The 19,600-nt window shown below is 38.6% G+C and overlaps 2 protein-coding genes across 2 annotated transcripts; one reads left to right on the top strand and one right to left on the bottom strand.

Annotated features, from left to right (window-relative positions):
• The first annotated feature begins 3,350 nt into the window (after positions 1-3,350).
• Positions 3,351-5,119, top strand: Cpr3 (cuticular protein 3). The gene is made up of 2 exons (XM_078187140.1): positions 3,351-3,362; positions 4,212-5,119. Exons 1-2 carry the CDS (start codon positions 3,351-3,353, stop codon positions 5,094-5,096), a joined length of 897 nt encoding a protein of 298 aa, XP_078043266.1. The 3' UTR covers positions 5,097-5,119.
• A 7,316-nt stretch (positions 5,120-12,435) lies between these two features.
• Positions 12,436-13,227, bottom strand: LOC144473743 (uncharacterized; the record flags this gene model as incomplete). Its single annotated transcript, XM_078187905.1, has 1 exon — positions 12,436-13,227. A coding segment is annotated over one exon (792 nt), but the record flags the coding sequence as incomplete, so codon positions are not given.
• Positions 13,228-19,600: the final 6,373 nt, after the last annotated feature.

Below are 19,600 nucleotides of genomic sequence, written 5' to 3'. Positions count from 1 at the left end.
TGAGATATTTTAATGTTAGGTAACTCATCTTGTATGCGTGCAATATGCAGCACGTAGAAATGTTAAAGACTTGAATATTATTCAGCATAATATAAATTATCAAACCTATTAAATCAATATCATAATAAATGGTAATAATTTGAAAATAATAAGTTCATTCAATCGTAGTTTATCCTAATTTATCGTTTTGCAATTTTAAATCAGTAAGAAAAGATAGTGTTATAGTATTAAGATAGTGACCGAGAAAAATTTAATAGAGAAATAAAAAATGTTTGTCTGATTTTCAAAATCAAATTAATAGAGAGAATTGAAGAAAAATCGAAGTAGAACGCGTTTTTCTATGTGAGAGATAGGCAAGCCATTTAAATGTACCTAGTGAACACAAATTCATGTCAATTAATGCAACACGTGGCACGATCGTCGCGCATAATAAATAGAGGAAAGAATGGATCGACACAAATACTGGTTTTCGTTGTAATCGTTTCACAATATCGATGCGGGATCGTAAAGTAAAACGAATTAGAAATTAATCACTCATTTGCACAAATATTAATCGCGTTTTTAAATAAAGTTCATTCTTAAATAAGAAAGAAATAATTAGAGTGTAAAATAAAAGAATTATTATTATCTTCTAAAGATTACTGATTTTTTCAAGATACCAGTAATATAAAAAAAGAAATTATGTTAGCTTTAATTTAAATTAGTAGTAAAATGAATTCATTACTATATTGTTCTTTTTAAAGTCAAATTAATAAAGCGGCGAAGCTACACTTTCTATCTATATCCTAAATTATTATAATAACTGTATAAGATAAAGTAAAAGATAATATTTCGTAGTGCACAAAATCGCATTATAAAGTATAAGAGAGTATGCAATATCAGTATACGCCATGTAAGTTTCATGCGTACACGCGTCTGACATATAGATAGGAATACTACTTATGCGAACGCTGCCATCAATATTCGACGCTGTAGCCTGTATCCTAAATATTGCAACCGATAAATAATCCATAAAAATTCAAGCTAGTCTTTTTGAGTTATTATAATTTCCACTCATTGCTTTAAATAATAAAAGAATGTGCGCTAGAAAAAGCTAAATTTCCAGCTTATAATTTCCGGTGAAGAGGCATACATTTAATTGAAGTAGTAGATTGAAATCAATAGTTTCATCACTGCAACGTTCCCACTTATTTTCTTCGAAGCATTCCCCGTGGCCTCCGAAATTCAAATGGCGACGAATCGTAAGTGACCGGTCAATTTGTATGCCGATACGTCAAATGGAGTCATCCGAGGTTAGTCGCCGAAATTACGAAAGCGGGTGAATTCCATGTGTACAGTCATCGTGTCCTTTCTTTCTTTTCTCGACCTCAACATTTCCACGCTGTCGATACGTTTCGAATTTCAAAATTGATTCTTCGAAACGTTTCCCCATTTTCCTATTGATAATATTGGACGTGTTTGAACCTTTCGGATATTTTTGACGGATTAGTTGCTTATGCACGGCATAATCTACTGTTTATGATACACAGCGATCGAAGTAGCTAATTTCAAGCGATAATTCCTGGAAAAGTTAATTGAATAAAGTTACTTTATCTTTTGCCGAAAATTCTAGAAAATTTATTTATCCATCTACACTTGCTCTTGTTTGATCTTCAAAAACCTTGCTTGTCTCAGATTGGTAAGAAGGATCCCTTAGGGATCCCGTACACATCACAATTCATTGTACATCGAGTTGTACAACTTTGTTGGACAAGATAATCCTCACGCGTGTCTGACTGGTTGTAAAACATGATCCGGTTTGATGGCAGTTCGGCAACAACATGAAATGTGTCGTGCTTCACGTTGTATGTACGACAGAAGTGCGTGTGGTCGATCAGTGGTCGAATAGTATAGTTTTTAAGTTGTACAAGATCTAAAATCAGTAAGCAAGTGATTGATAGTAACGTCAAATTCTCCATATTGATAGCTATACGAACAAACGTGAACTTGTATAACCTTGCGGAATATAACTCGGATGTTGTCTGGCATTGAACTTGCCGACAGTTTGTTTTGGTTCACGAGAACCACATTCACTATCAAATAATAAATATTATATATTACAGATATAGGTAAATAAAAATGCACAAATAAAAGTGAGAGTACCAAATATCAGATGGTTCCTCCATAGTTTCTAGAATATGATTACCAAGTTGTTTACGAAAATTCTCCGTATTAACGTAGTTACGGCAAGAACAAGCATACATTGCATAGTAATAAAAAGTAACAAATCTGGTTCGGGTAACATGCACCGGTAAAACAACTACGTAATGTTTCTCTGACATGGGAATATCATTTCTTTTATGACTGTAATAAATAGCATATTTTTCAAATCTGTAGTCTTCATAACTTGAAATGAGACTGTCAGTGATGTTGAAACCGTTGTTTCTCTGTAACCATAATTAAAGAAAAATTAAAGACACGTTCTACAGTTGGGCAAATTGCATTTTATATTTTCTTAGGACAATTAACATCATTGTTTCGATGAAAAAATTATTACCAAATTAAAGAAATACCACCAGTATTTCCACTATAGCTGTAAACACGCTACCACTGTGATGCTACCGGTAATTGCACCCGAGACTAGTACCATCAAATCAATGTCTTAAGATTACTAAATACGCTTGAAAGATAAGTTTTAACATTTCTTTCGCTATGAGTATCTACACCCTTATTTCAAATGATCTATTTCGTATGCACTGACTATCAGTGACGCATGTTTTTGGGCAGGTGCTAATGACGGCATCCTAATCCCGGCTCACTGGTTGCCTAAGTGTGAAGCTGTCGGATGGCATGTAAATGTTAATCGATAACTATCGCGCAACAACCAGGGGACTTTTGGCAACGGGGACTTGGCCACCGAGAGGGAGGGTTCAGGCTGAGTTTCGTCGTACGACCTCGAGCCGGCTCCTACATGTATCTTCGACATATTGGCATACAAGTCGCGTGTATACGTCTCGGCGCGGCGGGCCGATATGAAGAAACATAAGCGCGTATACTCATCGGTCGCCGTGTCGCGTGTACCATCGCAACGTTTTTATGAGGAGGTCATCGGATGGCAACAGAAAGAAAGAGGATTCCGCCGCGCCGGGCCCAACCCGGCCCCGGACGGTACAAAAAACAAAAGAAGGGGGGACCAAGTGGGGGCGATTGCGCGTGTGTGATAGCCACGGGTGCCCGACCGCGGGTTTGGGTGCAAGGAATAGCTTCGTTTGTTGTTCATGGATGACACAAAACCGCCATCAGCCGTATAAAAGTACGGGCAATCTTACCCTGAGGCATCAGTCCTCTGACGATCCTCTTACAAATCAAACATGGCTGGAAAGGTGAGTCCGCGGCTTAGCGATTGCTAGGGGAAGCTTCTATGGTGCCGTTTTGAACACTAATTCCATGATTGCTCATATAGGCGTCGGTGATCGGAAACACTTGGTTTGAAAAGCTCCCAAATGGAACAAAGTCGTCTAAGTTGGATTTCCATTTTCAAACAGTTAGCAATAGTTGTTTCATACAGCTGGTATCTATTCTATGAGTGCCATCATACTCCGTGTAGGATTATTTTGGACTATTTAAGTAATCCAAGTTCCATTAGAATTTCTGTAGAGCCTGAAATAGTTACAAGAATAATCAATGCAAAACATTTTAATCTTTTAGACATACTTGGACTGTGTTCTTTTGATAATGAGCACCACCTTTCATTACAGTTTTCTTTATTTAAATCGGTTCATCCTCACATACACTTCAATTAGCTCATGAAAGCTTCATCTTCCCTTAGATAGTGGAATTTTGGTGTTTCCTAATCTAAACTTACAATTCTATTCAAATTGCTAATTCTCTTATAACCTGCTTATGTTTTTACGAGGCTTAACACTGCTAGCCTAAAAATCGCAAAAATTCAATAAAAGCCCTCAGTGAATTGTTGAATTACAGTAAATAAAACATACCTAATTACATCTTAATCTGTTAATCTTCAATCATGGTGTACAATAATCAACGCAGATTACTTTCCGCCATCTTGGTTTTTAATTTCAAGATGACTTCCTAGTAAACGATCATCCTGGTTCATGTATTTGATTGCAATTTCATGACTATTAATCTCTTATTACTAAATATTAACTTACGTTAGGTAACACTAGATCGGACCACCTTCTAACCAGATAACCTGTATCAAATTTCAGCTCATCGTATTCTTAAGCTTGGCGGTCTTCGCGAAGGGGGCGGTGGTACCCGCGGCACCGGTAGTGTTACCCGCCAAACTCGAAGAACTGGACGCGGCACCGCAGTACAGTTTTGCGTACGACGTGCAGGACGTGGTGACTGGCGACTCGAAGGCGCAATACGAGACCAGGAACGGGGACATCGTTCAGGGTAGCTACAGTCTTATCGAAGCTGACGGTACCCGCCGCATCGTCGAGTACACCGCTGATCCGATTAATGGGTTTAACGCGGTAGTCAGCCGTGAACCGGCAACCGCTTTAGCAGCCATCGCTGCACCAGTATTACCATATGCACCCGCAGTAGCGCCAGCTGCAGTGTCACCTGTTTTACCGGCCGCTGCTGCTCCTGTACCTGCCATACCCTCTAGCGGACCCGACTCTGACGTCGAGGTTGTGGAAGCCAGATCTGGACCTCTGCGCTCCTCTCCCATTCGGGAGCAGCAGCTCAGACAGCAACAGGAGCAACAACTGCAGCAACTGAAAGACATTGAGAGGCAACAACAAGAACAGCAGCAACAACAACTGCGCCAGCTTCAGCAGCTTCAGCAACAGTCCAGGTTGCACTTCCAGCAGGCACAACAGCAGCAAGCCCAGCAACAAGCCCAACAACGTCAGAGGCCTGAACAGCGACTTGAAAAAGAGGAACAACCCCAGAGGATCCAACAGGCTCAGGAAGCACCCGTTAGAGCTGTAGCTGCTCCCCTGCAGATCCCGGTTAGGTCTCAACGAGTAATCACTCTCTCCGAAGCTAAAGGATTACCTGTTGCCTATTACTCGACCTACTCGTCCCCGTTGGCGTTCGCAGCGCCCCTCGCCTTCTCGCCCGCCGCCGCCGCGCTCCCTTGAAGTACTCTTTAATTATTATTATCGTTACCACTCGCCCACCCAATCGATGTTACTGAAGATTTAATAAATCTGTGTTTACGACAAAGCTGGTAGATCTTTGGTATTCCGGGTCATTTCGAGAACGGATGAATGGTGTGTTGTGGATGAAGAGGATTTCTGTGGACCCTAATTCTAGGGGCCTGGTGGTATCACGTGTTTGGGAAATCATGCCTGTGATGAGCAAACATATTAGTGAAACATAGCTATCAATGATATACGGAGTGGTTCACTATTGATACACTGATATTCAGTATGTCATATTTATTGCTTTTGAAGGATACTGATAATTAACAGAATCCAAAGCAATTGTAATAACAAGTTCCAACTTGTTTTAGTAATACGGCGGAGATTTTCCATGCTGATTCTAGTGCTTTAGCTTTTACGATTTTGGATATACATTGCATTTTCAAAATTGTATGGAAACCAGCATTAGGCCATTATTCGGCACAGTGCCTAGAACAGATGAAAATTTGACATCATTAGCCCTCGGTTAAAAAATTGATATTGCGTAGGCATTCTACTGCTTTACCCATGAATCTGTTTAAATGTATTTCTGAATTACATATGTCTTCCTATTGGTCTTAGCAATTTTAGGAACTGAGTATTTGAATAATGATCTTTATATTTTAGGTCCAAGCTAATTTTGACACTGACTTTCATACAATACAAACTCATCTATACTCAATAAGAATGATATGAAAAAATGGCTAAGAAATTCGGCGCTCCATTACACTGAAATATTGAAGAAGATAAAAGCCTGTTAGACATGGCAGTATAATGCTGCCTTTGCGGATCTCAAAAAGAGCTATAAGAACCAAAGGCTAAGATTTATTGTTCGGTAGGATTTGCTTGCGCAGTTTGCTTTCAACGATTACGTCGGAGCGTGTACAGCGAGGCCAGTGCCCCCATAATCTTTGGGCCCGTCGACGCACAATCGATTGCGTCGCGCTGCGTACAAGACGGTGCGTAGGTGTAATAAGTAAAAGCGTCGCGAATCGCGTCGATCAATGTCACAGAGTTGGACAAATCGATCGCTCGTCACGTTCATCCGTGGGTTTCGATTCATCGTTGGTCCCAGTTACGCAAGTTGCCGTTACGACGCCATCCGTCCACCGTGATTTACGCAACGGTCGCCGTGCGTGAGCACACACGCATCCGTGTGTCATGACCCGGTCGTCCAACCGCGGATATTCATAGCATCTGTATGTATAGTACGCACTGTCATACAAATCGGGGCACCAAAATGCTGACCACATGAGAAACGCTTGTAACTCGCCCGCGCGGTAAGATAGAAATTAATCTAATAGAAGCTTATCGTATTCAATGTTAAAGTAACATCATTTGGAAGAAGGAACCTATGGTTTCTTATGAAATTTATGCAAAATCTAACACATATATTTCTGACAAGTTAACATATAGTTATTTGAAACATTTACTACAAAATATGTGAAAGACTTACGAAGTGATTTATTTTAGTAAGAGTATTTATTATTTAACGAATATTTATTATTTAATCGTGTAATATAATATTCTGGAGCATCTCTAATGTATTGATTGCTTAACGAAAAAATCACTTACATCACAAAATTTGGAGATATATATTTTGTTCAATGTACATCATAAGCCAGAAACTAAAGCGTTACTGTCTGACATATTAGTGAGTGCTACTACTGCAGCCTGGAGCTTACTACTTTAAATTCTCCACAGATTGAAGATACATAACAGTTTTAGTCATTAATAATAAAAGCCGGCATAATGTAAAACTGTGCATTTATAATTTTCATTTTATTAACTAACTCCATATATTTTGATTTAATAACGAAAATTTGCTTTCTTAAAATTCTGTATGTAGAATATTTGCAATGTATAAATACATGAACAACATGGTTCGATAGTTATTTAATATTTAATATTTATTGTTTTTTTCCGGAATACTACATTGTACAAGTTTTCAAAATTAGGAAACACATGGAAAATTATACAACCAAAGAAGTTGTATGAAAAACATTATATAAAACAATAATTATAGGTAAACAACTGTTTCGAAGTGTGACGTATTTACGGAACCAGTTTTACTCTGCCTTTATGCAATACTGCCTATTTGTGCAATATCAAAATCTGTTATTATGCGTTCAAAAGTTAAGACGTTAACATGTGTAGATACATAGTATAAACTACAAAAACGATTAATAATTTTGTCGAACTTATCTGCAACACTATCAGGCTGTCTTTCACAGTGCAGAACAGACGTTATCAATGTATGGAGCAATAAAAAATCATGTTTCATGCAGTCATGAAATGTGTATTGCAAGCATTCGTTTACAAGCATTTTAAAAACTGTTGATACGAGATTATATTATCTTTTAATAAACATCTCGTAATAAGGGTAATCATTAAACAACGACCAACAATTCGGATATGATTAATTGCCTCATATAACATCTCATTAATTGTGATGCTCGTCTCATCAATTCGACGAATTCAAAAAACGATTACAACCGTTGAACCGAATGAAAGGTAGCGTCGATGTACCAGGTGTATCGAAAGTAAGTCGCGTCACCGCTGTGTCACTTTCAGTACACTGTGTAAGTAATAACGCTTGCAATTGAAACACGTAAACATGTCAGTAGGGATCAAGACGCTTACATAATATTATGCAATGACCGTGTACTTACATGGGAATCGAGTCAGTTTTTTGGAGCAATCCGTCAGAAAATTCTTTTCCCAACCGAAATAGCGATACTTTTCACTTAATTAAGGCTGGGTTTACAGTCCAGCTTTAATTGTTTCTGCAGGCAAACATTCAGGGTGCATTTACGTGTATGAATGCTCGAAAATTTATTTGAAATGAATTATTTCTATTTTTCATTTGCTAGTACAAACAAAACATTTGTAAAAATTGCTTGCCTTCATTCTCTCTCTGAAATCAAAATATGCGAAGACGAATGAAAGGAAAGGCGATCAAGGACTCTCGCGATCAGCGATCGAGGAAAAGCGGAGACTTCCTTTGCTTGCACCGAATGTAATTTTTATGGTCTCTCGCGAAACGTTCTCATTATTCTCTCGTCGAATCGGTTGCCATTTTATGCCCGATAATATTTGATCCAGCTTTTGCGATTCTTAATAAATGATCATACTTTCACGACACAAAGCTTGAGCGAACGCAACAAAGCTTGCTCCACGAAAAATGACCCAAATTCTTTCCGCGACAAATACATGATATTTCAATTATGCGGTCTCATTATATCCTTGTTCAACGTTATTTACATATAAAAAAAAACTTGTTATAGAACAAGATCCTGCCCAAGAGATTAATGTCACCGACGACGAGCCTTCTGAAAAAAACAAGGCGGACTGCTTCACAGGATATATATTTCCATAAAGCTATAAAAAGAGCATCCATACCTACGAAAAAAAAGGAATTCAGGTATATTTTTTAGGTAGAAACTTGGTGCTACGATATTATAAGAGAAATCGAGACGACAATTTGTACAAAATAAGTGAGTAACATTTTTCAAATTTTTTGGTCTTATATACGAATAGGTGACCAAAGTGTGTGTATGTATACATATATTAAACGATAGAGATATAAAACTAGTAATAAAAATTTTAAAAATTCATATTTATAACTTTTCAACTCTTTTTATAAGGCATTAGAATACCTATGTGTCGTGAAAATTCGACGTCTTATACCGAATTGAAAAATTGTTGTATTTCAACATTTATATATTTTACTTTAATACACCGTAAAGGATTTTTCCTTTCAATTTATATTTATTTATAAAGTGTATATATAGTGTAGAAGTCTAAATCATGCTATTGTTTGAATACTTTCGGGTATGAGTAATTGTAATGTATAGCTTTTCTTAACACTAAAAAAAATAGAAAAATGAAGCATCATTTTTCTCAGAAACGTCTATTATCAAAATGGATGAATTTAACCAACACAATTAACTTTTTCAGGTACGCGGGAGAGCAAACGTTGTCCACCGGCTGCTCGAACACCTGTGCCAGGTTAGTTTCGCGCATTCGGTTACATACCTGCTCGTACCGAGTAACTTTCACCGAACGAGCGAGCCAGGGCTGCAGCCACGGTCAAATCGTCAAACCACCGCGCCCAATGTCAAGATGTGGCCCCATCGTAATCGCGCGCCCCGTATTACGTGTTTCAACGCCGCGTGAAACCGGTTCACTTTTGCTAGACCGGTTGCCGAAAGAATTCGACCGAATGGACGATGGATTGCCTTGGCCGAAACTGCCGATCTTTTCCTTCGCCGGTTGCAATTAGAACGCCAGCGTCCCGCCAAAAACGATCATCGAAATTGCCAGCTCGAAGAATCTGTCAAACACCCTCACGAAAGCAAAGAGTATCATATGAAGAACATTATACGACTGCATCTATTAGAAGATGCAGGGGCCAAGTGCAAATTCTTTACACTCTTATATAATTCCAATAAGTTGCAACATAATAAAGCATAATAGTGCATAATAATAATAATAATAATGCATAAAAATTTTCAGTTCCCTAATTTATGTTCCACGTATACATCTTTGCCATAACTGCACAAAAACCCGCAGTTTACTTATTAATATCCGGACACCTTTTAAAACAGAAGAACTATTCTAAAATGAGACTCGACGTCTTGAATTTCTATTTAGATGATAAAAGGACTTTATAATAGACTTTATAATAAATAAAATCAACTTTCAGTTTTTAACTTTTTTATCTATACCTATAAGGAATGTTTAAAAAACACGTTTTACAGATCTCGATAATTTATGGTACGGGCTAAAATTGTCATCGAAATCGGTGGCCGAGCATTAATAGGAGTCGCTGTATGTAGATTACCAGACGCGGATTTGTATTGTAAAGCGAAACGTGAAATCACGCGGTCCCGATACCCCATTGCAGGCAATCAGTTTTTGCTTTAGAATCGAGTCACGTAGATGGTACCTAGAAGAGGAGTGCAGGTGCTATCGTGACCGGAGTGTACTTTTTTTTCTCCTATGGATGAAAAGGTTACCAGACATTTCTACGCGTTAGACAATGAAAAATGAACGCGGCCATTACAGAAACGCGAATTTCACGTTCGAGGAATACGTTTTCCCCTGCGGGTCACAGAGTGTCATCGTTACGGTGAACTTACGAATAAATTATCACCTCGACGATATAACGCAACAATCGCTAGCTAAGGAGAATACTAATTGTTCTGTTCCGTACGGATTCAACGTGAAAAAAAAATTGTGTAAAGTTACCAACAAATCGGTCCATAGGTCTGCGTTGTTCTAATTTTGGTGTCATTTTTCCACATCGCAATTGAGTAACAGCTGTGTCTCATACGTCATTCGACAGCTCTGATTTTCTCTTGCTGTGAGATCGTTTACTTATTCGTTTCGGTCGAGTAATATAGCAATTAATTTCGTGCAAATTATAGAATGTTAACAAGTTAACAAGAATGAATATTTGAAACAATATAAAAAATGCGCAAACTTATTAGATCCATCAGCAAGCATAAATAATTTTTGCTCGCGTTACGAAAATAGTAAAACAAAGACAAAGTTGTGATTATTGTCAGAACTGTCGATATAAATTGCCAGCTATAAATTAGCAATTAATTATCATGCGATTTTTCAGTACAATGGCGTCGCCGCACGGTGTCGAAATCTCCAATTGGAAACTTTCTTCCAACCGCGAGTGCGTATTCAACGTTCTAGAAAGAACGAGACCAGCGCTCGTTTCTCATGGGTACACCTCCGAAAAACTTAATCGGTCTGGTTCACTTTTATTATGCAATCATTTAAATCGAGGACCTGGAATTCGGCCGCCTTTCTCCCTTGGTAATGGATTCAGCCCGCGCGGATCGAGATCAATTTCGTCGTACGTGAGTCAACGGTTTTCGTCTCATTGTGCGACCTTATTTCTCATTAATTCCATCGTTAACATTAATACGAAACGTTACAGTTAAAAATTACCTGAACAAACAGCACGCGGGAGAAGGTTGGGGACGGTGTCCCGGGACGTCGACCAGAAAAACAACGCATTATCTTCCTCCAAGTTACTTTCAGATTCTACGCGCATTTTCATCAGACACGCGACATTTTGCAACGGACTGCGTGACGAGAGTAGACACAGCAGAAATTTGACAATTTCGTCGGGGCAATTGAGAAACAACACGAAAGTAGAGAGTAGAAAGTGGGTCGGACTAGCAAACGCAGATACGACCGGCCCGTGGGTCGCGAGATCGAAATACTACCCTATTTTCAAGGTCGCGCGTAGGCGCCGGAGAAATCGAACAGAAACCGGTGAAAAAGGACATCGATACTGGTTGAAGCCAAGCCCGAAAGCCTTCCGATTAATCCAAGAACAAAGTGTTCGCACGTCGAATTCTCAAGAGACAAAGACGCTACAGGCTTCGTGAGAACGAGATAGCCAACGTGCGACAATTTGCACGCCTTCAGCGAAGACGTTGGTTCGTCGAATTTTCTGTACTTTCACAGCTCAAGGTACTCACGGCCGCTTTTACTTGTCCTTGCCAACAATGTTAAGCTGTAGAGGGGCGGTCACATACTTCAAACTCCCACCATGAAGAAGGATTATTGGTAGCAACTAAGGACAAAGAGCAAGGATGCACGGTCCGAACGAAAATAATCCTTGTTTGTTAGAAACCTATACACTTGTGTCAGTTAGATCATGGCTGGTTTAAATTTCTAATCTCTACTGTTAGAAAGATAATATTGATCTGGTTCAGGTCTGGGTAATCATTATAATCACCTAGACATCTTATACCAACCGTAATTACGTAACACCTATGCATCTCTCCAAATCATCATTGTTGACCGAGAGGTCCTGTGTGCATAGAACTCGCGAAGTACAGTAAAATCTCCAAAACTGTTCCTCTTGGAAACGAAATTGGACAATGTAAGAAGAGAAGATACTATTATTTGAGCTTCGCGGCTCGTTTTTATAGCCGACGATTATTGACAAATGACTGTAGTCCCAATTTCTTCAAAATCGAACATTAAAGCTACCAATCACTGAGACAACGTTGAGATCAGTTCAACGATGTTGCTACCTGACGATCTCGAGTAGAACCTCAAGGTGCATAAAAGAATCGTGACACCCGAAGGTGTAACTTGACACAGCTAAGTCTAAACGTTGGTAAGGCGGATATGGAATAGACAGCTTGACGAATACATTGATAACATGTTTAATTGTAGACAAACAAGTCTGCTAAAAAAATAAATAAAGTTTAGCCTGAGTCGAAACCAATAATTATCTTAAGCACACAAGCAGAGTCGCTTAGAGGTAGTGTGGTTGAGCGGCGTAGGTGAAGGCGGGCGCGGCAGCAATCTTGGCGATGGGGGCTGGGTGGGCGGAGTAGGCAACTGGAGCGGCGTGGGCGACGGCGTATTGAGCAGCTGGGGCAACGGCGTATTGGGCAGCTGGAGCAACGGCGTACGATGAGGCGTATGGCGAGGCGTAGTGTGTAGCGTAGGGTGCAGCGTAGGGTGCGGCGTAGTGGGCAGCCGGGGCTACGGCATAGTGGGCAGCTGGGGCTACGGCGTACTTAGCGGCGGGGGCAGCGACCAGTGGGGCGTGCGCCAGAGGGGTGGCGATCTTGGCGACCGGGGCGGTCAAGACTGGAGCAGAGGCGGCGTAGGCCAAAGGAGCTGCGTGGGCGATGGGAGCGGCGTGAGCGATTGGGGCGGCGGCGACGGCCTTGACAGCAACGGCGGCGGGTTCTTTGCGGACTACAGCATTGAATCCGTTGACTGGGTCAGCGGTGTAGTCGACAGTGCGTTTGGTTCCATCAGCCTCCAAGAGGGAGTAACTGCCCTGGACAACGTCTCCGTCACGGGTTTCCTGTTGGCTCTTGGCGTCGCCAGTCAGGGTGTCATGGACATCGTAGGCATAGCTGTATTGTGGGTGCGGGTCGTAGTCAGCGTCCACGGTCTTCGCTACCACTGCTTTCGCCACTGGTGCCGCAGCGTAGGCAATCGGGGCCGGTTGGGCATAGGACAGGGATGCTGCTGGCAAGAGTCCAGCGTTGGCGGCTGCCACGAGGGCCATGAGGGCGACGAACTGGAAGAAAAGAGATTATTAATGATTTAAGATGGCTAAGATAGTCCTGGTTACTTTGGGAAACGTGTGGAATTCAGTATAGACAGCTAAGTAGCTTGAAAGTTAGTCAGAAATAGCTTCCGATGTACAAGTAATCACTACATTATCTTATGATCTATAATTTGACGGATAATACGTTATTCTAGTTGGATTAGATTATGGTTTAGGTTTAACTAATACTTTTTACTGTTTGCAGGATAATAAGATAGACAAGCTTAGCTGATGGTCTCTCTATTGTTTGAAGTGCAAAAAAGGCAAAATTGTTCAATCCGAATTACATGACGATTGTGTAAGAGTAGCTAATAGACTCTATTGTTTAAATAGTAACAAATGCAAGATTTTTCTATTTCAATTAGATGTTTGCTAGATGAGATAGTTTTATCTTCCGACTGGTCCCGCAGGAGCGTCTAAGCCTATCAGGATCTTTTACCCACCTTGAATGCCATTGTTGAGGAGATTTGGTTGGTTTGGATCGACTGAGCGACTGATGATGCTAAACGTTTGACCGGGCGGGTTTATATACCAGCGACCGGGCCACAGAAGCTGTACTCCCCACCAAATAGGTTTTGCCGGACTTTCGAAGTTTGGCAGGCAAGATCGTATCAGCCAACCGCACTTGAACTTGGCGGGTACGGGTGTATCAGGAGACAGGGCACACCCACGGGTTAACTAAAATCGAACCGGAACCGTTACACTCGAACTAGTTGAAACTGTTTTAAAAAAATAATAGAACTGTATACCTTGTCCTCATTTTTTTTCTGTCTGGTTATCGTACAGGATACGTTCTCGATTGATCAAGTTCTTTCGATAGCCGTTAAAATATCATTGATAATTTTTAAATTATTTTGCTATCGATTTGATTAAATTGGTTTAGAATTACTTCAGTTTAGTTTTATATGGCAGTTTGATCAATATAGATAGTTAATACATGATCTGTAGCGATAGTGATAATTAAACTGCGGATATTTTATGTAAAGTGACAATTTTTCAGGACTATTCTAAGAAACGGAAATTGTACAAAAATAAATTATTTCTCTGAATCAGTATAATAAGTTGAAAGTAGTATAATAAAATAATTAAATACTTCTTACGTCTTCGCAATTTTATACTTCAATCACTAATTTTACTATAAATGCATAAAACCCGTAGTTTAGTAATAATAATTGTTATCGCAGTAATATTTTTTTACATTCTATAATACTAAATATTTTTACGGACGATCGTATTGTGACAGTTGATCCCGTTGTTCAACAAAAACAAGGAAAAAGCATCTACATTTTTGAAATTTATATTTTATTGAAATTCACTTTCATAGAATGCATCATTATTGAATGTAGTCTACAACAGTGATTCGATCATTTAAATACACGGATCGCATCCTCTGGTATTTAAATATTAATTGTTTAATAGTACTACTTAAAACTGTTCATCCCGTAATGCCACGTTCAATATCGAATAAATTTGAAACATTTAAATAACCGGTTTTATTCTATATTTTGTTTTTCATGAACGCGGTCGTAGGCAAACTATTGCCTTGTTTACATAAATCATAATTAACCGAACTTTTAATGAGACACTGGCTGAAATGTAAATAACACGTCTGATTAAATTAATAATTGCTTTAGATCGAAACCGATCCGTCGATGAAAAAAAGTTCTCAGACCAACGTATCGATGAAGAAATGGTGTCTCTCGCTTCCTGCGCGCTGAGATTTTGAACTCGTTCGCACAAGGTCAAGGGAAGTCATTTAATGATCGACTATTAAACATTCTACGTCCGGATGTTTGCACTGGCTTCTAAAATTGAATTTCAAGCTATAAGTACAAACTGTAATTAGTTCGTAAAAAAGAATCGTGCAACAATGAACCTAAACTCATTTTACAACTTAATGCCACTATTTTCATAGTTCATCTTTCATTTTTTTCTAACACCATTTTGCATAATACGGTAAACGAAAAACTGCCGATCCCTCTGATAGAAATTGAAACGTCTCAACAAACTATTGCAATAGTTTTCCCTCGACTGAATTTATCATAGATCCGAAGATTAGGGTATCTCCTGTACAAATATCCCACGCAATGTGATGCATAGATATTTTATTGTTTTATGGCAGAGTGCATCTTAATATAGTACCGTATCATATGACTGTAAAGTTGCCAGCACTTCATATTTTTACATTCTCAAACATTTACTGCTTATGCCATCCACTAAATACGGAAATTTATACGATGTCCCATTCATACGTTTTTTACATTTACCGACTGCGTCTTCTATGAAGTGCATAAACTTATTTGTTTATTAAATTCATATCTTCGTGCGTTTACTGCTTGCATCTTCTATTAACCGCATAAGCTTATCTCGTATTAAATTCGCATGTTTATAGATTTACTTCTTACAAACTTTTATGAAACGAACCGTTAACGTCCGGATAAATTACAAATTATAGATAAAATACAATAAGATACGCTCGTACAAGCAATGTAAAATTCCGATTTCACATTATCACGGACATTCATGAACGCATATGATATCCGGAATAGGGATTACACCGTGAGTGTGTGCTCGTGAATATTAAAGGGTGAACAGGCCTGTTCGCGAACAAGACAAAGCCCTGTTGTATAATATCGTGTAATTAATTGTAATTCACGTAATTACAATATGTTTCAAGCGTCGGCTTGAAATATTAATTGTAGAGTATCGAAGAGTGCAAGGTAGTCAATGACAACCGCAATAAGAAGTGGCGTTACGACCTCCATTAATTGAAACTTTTTCTTCAACGCTGGATTCGCATTGCGGTCGAATCGCAACCATATCGGTACACTCATACCATGATAATAAAATTCCACATTTCACATTGTATGACAAAATTCGATTCATAAATTTGCCACTTTTTGACATTATTAAATTGTTTGAATCGCACATATACATTTCATTTACAGCACGGTAAATTCTTATTATACGAAATGCTTATTTGTAGAAAGAAACTCTGGAACGGGTTGAGAATAAATCATTGTTATTGTTAATATCAAGAATAATTGTATAGAATTTTGTTAGTGAAGTAACAGAAATCTAATTTATACTAGTAGGTAACTGAGCATATAATTGTACAGATAAATGATCAAATAAATGTATTGTTCAAGAAGTAAGCTGTTGGACAAATTAACTATTGAATAATTAAATTAGTGGATAAATATGCTGTTGAATAAATTAATTATTGACTAAGTTATGAAGTGAGTAAGCTATCGAATAAACGACCTATGGAATAAGTGTAGAATAAATAAAATAATTTCGATAAACCGATATGGTCGATCGACGAAGTGAAGCAATTTTTCATAATTTAGCCGTATCACTAGGCGCGATGAAATAAATAATTCAAAGCGTTCGACACGTGGATGGACGGCCCCGTAGCGAGAGCGATCAATTTTCGAAATTTCGCCAAATTCCAGGGCCGTGCGCCGGTCGAAAAGGGGGGTCGTCGGTACCAGTTGGTCGCAAAACTTTCGACGGGCGATACGTATTCGGATCTACCTTGATCGTTGCGTCACATCTAACGTTACCGGCAAACAGAAGTGGAGCACTTTCATAAAGGAAGCAAAAGAAAAAAGGCTTGAAGGAACAAAGTAAGAAAGAAAGAAAAAGGAAAAGGAATACTCCGGCCTGAGCGACCCGGGCCCAGCCGAAACCTCTCGGGGCCCGCCTCGATCGATCGATTGGCACGGCCCCGGGCGATCTACTATGCCCCGATCCAGATCGAGGATCAAGGGGCCCCTGGCAGCTTCTGTCTACTCGCGTTTTACCAGTCTACAGACTGGTCTGCCGCGTGAAATCAATGTCACAACACGAATTTAGGTCTTCCGCACTTGCCGACCGCTGACCGCTGGAATTTCAATGCGTGCTATTGTCCTATTTTTTCTCGCGTGCTATTCCGATTCTTTCCCATGGTGCGAATATCCACCGCCATTTTCCTCATCCGAAATACCTCGTCGCTGGAATAACGAACTCATTTTTTCCGCCAACTTCCTATTTTTTGAATTACTACAATTGCTTGAATAAGCTTTCGAATCCAAAGAAATATCAGAAATGCTGTACTTTCAAAATGGCCTCCCGTTTTTCAGATATCTCGATTTGAAGTTTCCGCGCAGCCATATTGGATAACATATCTTGATAGCATATCTGACAAATCTGATAACATATCTGACAAATCTTCAAATCTAGATATATCGTGAACGATACGTTATCGAGACAATTTTGAATACAATAATTAATTGACTACATAATCTCAAGGAGATACCAATCGTTCTTAATAAAATAAAATAGATAACGTTATTGAGATTTTTCTTTTACCAGCAATTGGACAAATCAGGACTGTGATCATTCGAGACTTTCCCTTCAGAGTCCAAGAATTTGCTTGAATAAATATCTTCGGAAGTACCTGAAGAGATTTCTTAAATGAAAAATTAGTAAAGATTCAGACTATTTAGTTAATAAGTGGTCTGGGGACTTTAAAGCAATATAAAAATTTCATACATCGATTGCAAGAGATGAAAAATGAAATGATAATAAATTGTTTCTTCTAATAACTATGGTAACTTAAGGACAATGTAACAAAATTGTGCCTTCAAAATTTTCTTATTTTTAACTACTCATTTTTGTCATGAAATCTACAGTTTAATATTGAAATAAAAGAATGAAATAAAATCTTAAAAAATAAAACCGATTTAAGATCTCTTACTATCAATCACGAAGTTCTCTTAAAACGTGCACCCCCATATGCGTCTCTTACCTATAACACAAGCTTCAGATTAGCTGAAAAATTGAATAGGTCTCCGGAAGCTGAAACGTTTACCGGATGATTAAGGAGGGTGATAAGCGAAACGTGCTTTGCGATCGAATAAATTCGCATAAAGTACCACGAAACGTATTATCCCTCTGAAAATCTGATCAGCGTTGCTTCACCAACATATTACGTCACGACCACGTAATCAGGTCCTCCTCTTATTTTTTTCATACCGCGAAAAAAGAACCAGTTGATTCCGCCAATTATGGAAGAACTTAAGGTCGCGTCGGTCGAAGCCTGCCCGGCAGCACCGAGCCGCGGCGTATTACACGGTAAATAATTTGTTGGGCTCGTGCGAACCACCATAACTAATTGACATTATGAAGTATTTGTCAAATTTATCACATACCGTTCGACCGCGAGGCGACGCGGCGTTTAAAGTGCAACAAGCCACCGTTACCCGGCATTAAAGTCTCCTTGCGCTACCGCGTTTCGAAACGGCCGCGGAAAAGCTCGCCGCTTTTTTACTACTTCCCGTTATTAGACTGCCGATTTAACGAAGTTATGGCAAAATGCTATGCTCTCTTCTTTCATCGCCTTCTCACACTTGCACTTGTTTCATGAATCAATGAGCGAATTAACAGAAATTTAATTTATACCGATTGACACCTAAGCTCCGAATACAATTGTATGGATAAACTATGGAATAAATGAAATACATAATAAATAAGCTGTTGGACGAATTAACAGTTGAATTTTGATAATTAATTTAGTGAGTAAATAAGCTGTTGAATAAATGAATGACTGAATAGATAAGATATTGAGCAAATACAGAAGTATGGAATAAGTAAATAATTAAATAATTCAGTATGAATTAATGAACTATTGAACATGTAAATTAGTAAATAAATAAGCTAATGTTTAAATGAAACATCTAGTAGAAAAATTATTAAGTGAGCAAGCTATCGAATAAATAAACCATTGATTAAGTATCGAATGATTAAATAATTTAGATAAACCGATGTTGTCATTTTTACTATTTCTCGTTGCTAGACTACAGATTTAAAGCATTTATGGTCGCGATACTGTACGCCCCATTTTCATTGCCCTCTCGCGCTGTAACTTGTTTCATCACTACATATTTGCTTATTTCTTTACGATTTGCTTACTTTCCTTTACATTATTTTACTGTATTTTTATGTAATTTCATTTTTGCTTATTCTACGTGTTACCGATACGATTTACTTTGTTCATTTTGTGTTACATAATTTTTGTCCTCGTGTTACGTGTTATATGAAACAACTTACTGTTACATTTATGTAACACAGGGAATTTTCTCCCGTTAACGTTACTTTTCTCTTAAGCAGATCAAACACGAAACAGCTGAAACGTTCAAAGAATTTAAGCGTATTGTTGCATTGTTATCGACACGTTAAAATGATTGAAGAATAAAATTAACTGTACATATGGATCCAATATCCTGCGGCTAATGCAAACAATTTTTATCTTATACAATGATCTATTTATTACGTTCGGAGTCTTCGAGTTTCTAAATTTCTAGATATA

This window comes from Augochlora pura, chromosome 7, assembly GCF_028453695.1.
Source record: "Augochlora pura isolate Apur16 chromosome 7, APUR_v2.2.1, whole genome shotgun sequence".
NCBI classification, from domain to species: domain Eukaryota; kingdom Metazoa; phylum Arthropoda; class Insecta; order Hymenoptera; family Halictidae; genus Augochlora; species Augochlora pura.
Note: the sequence above shows the minus strand (reverse complement) of the source record. Positions and strands in the feature narration are given on the sequence as shown.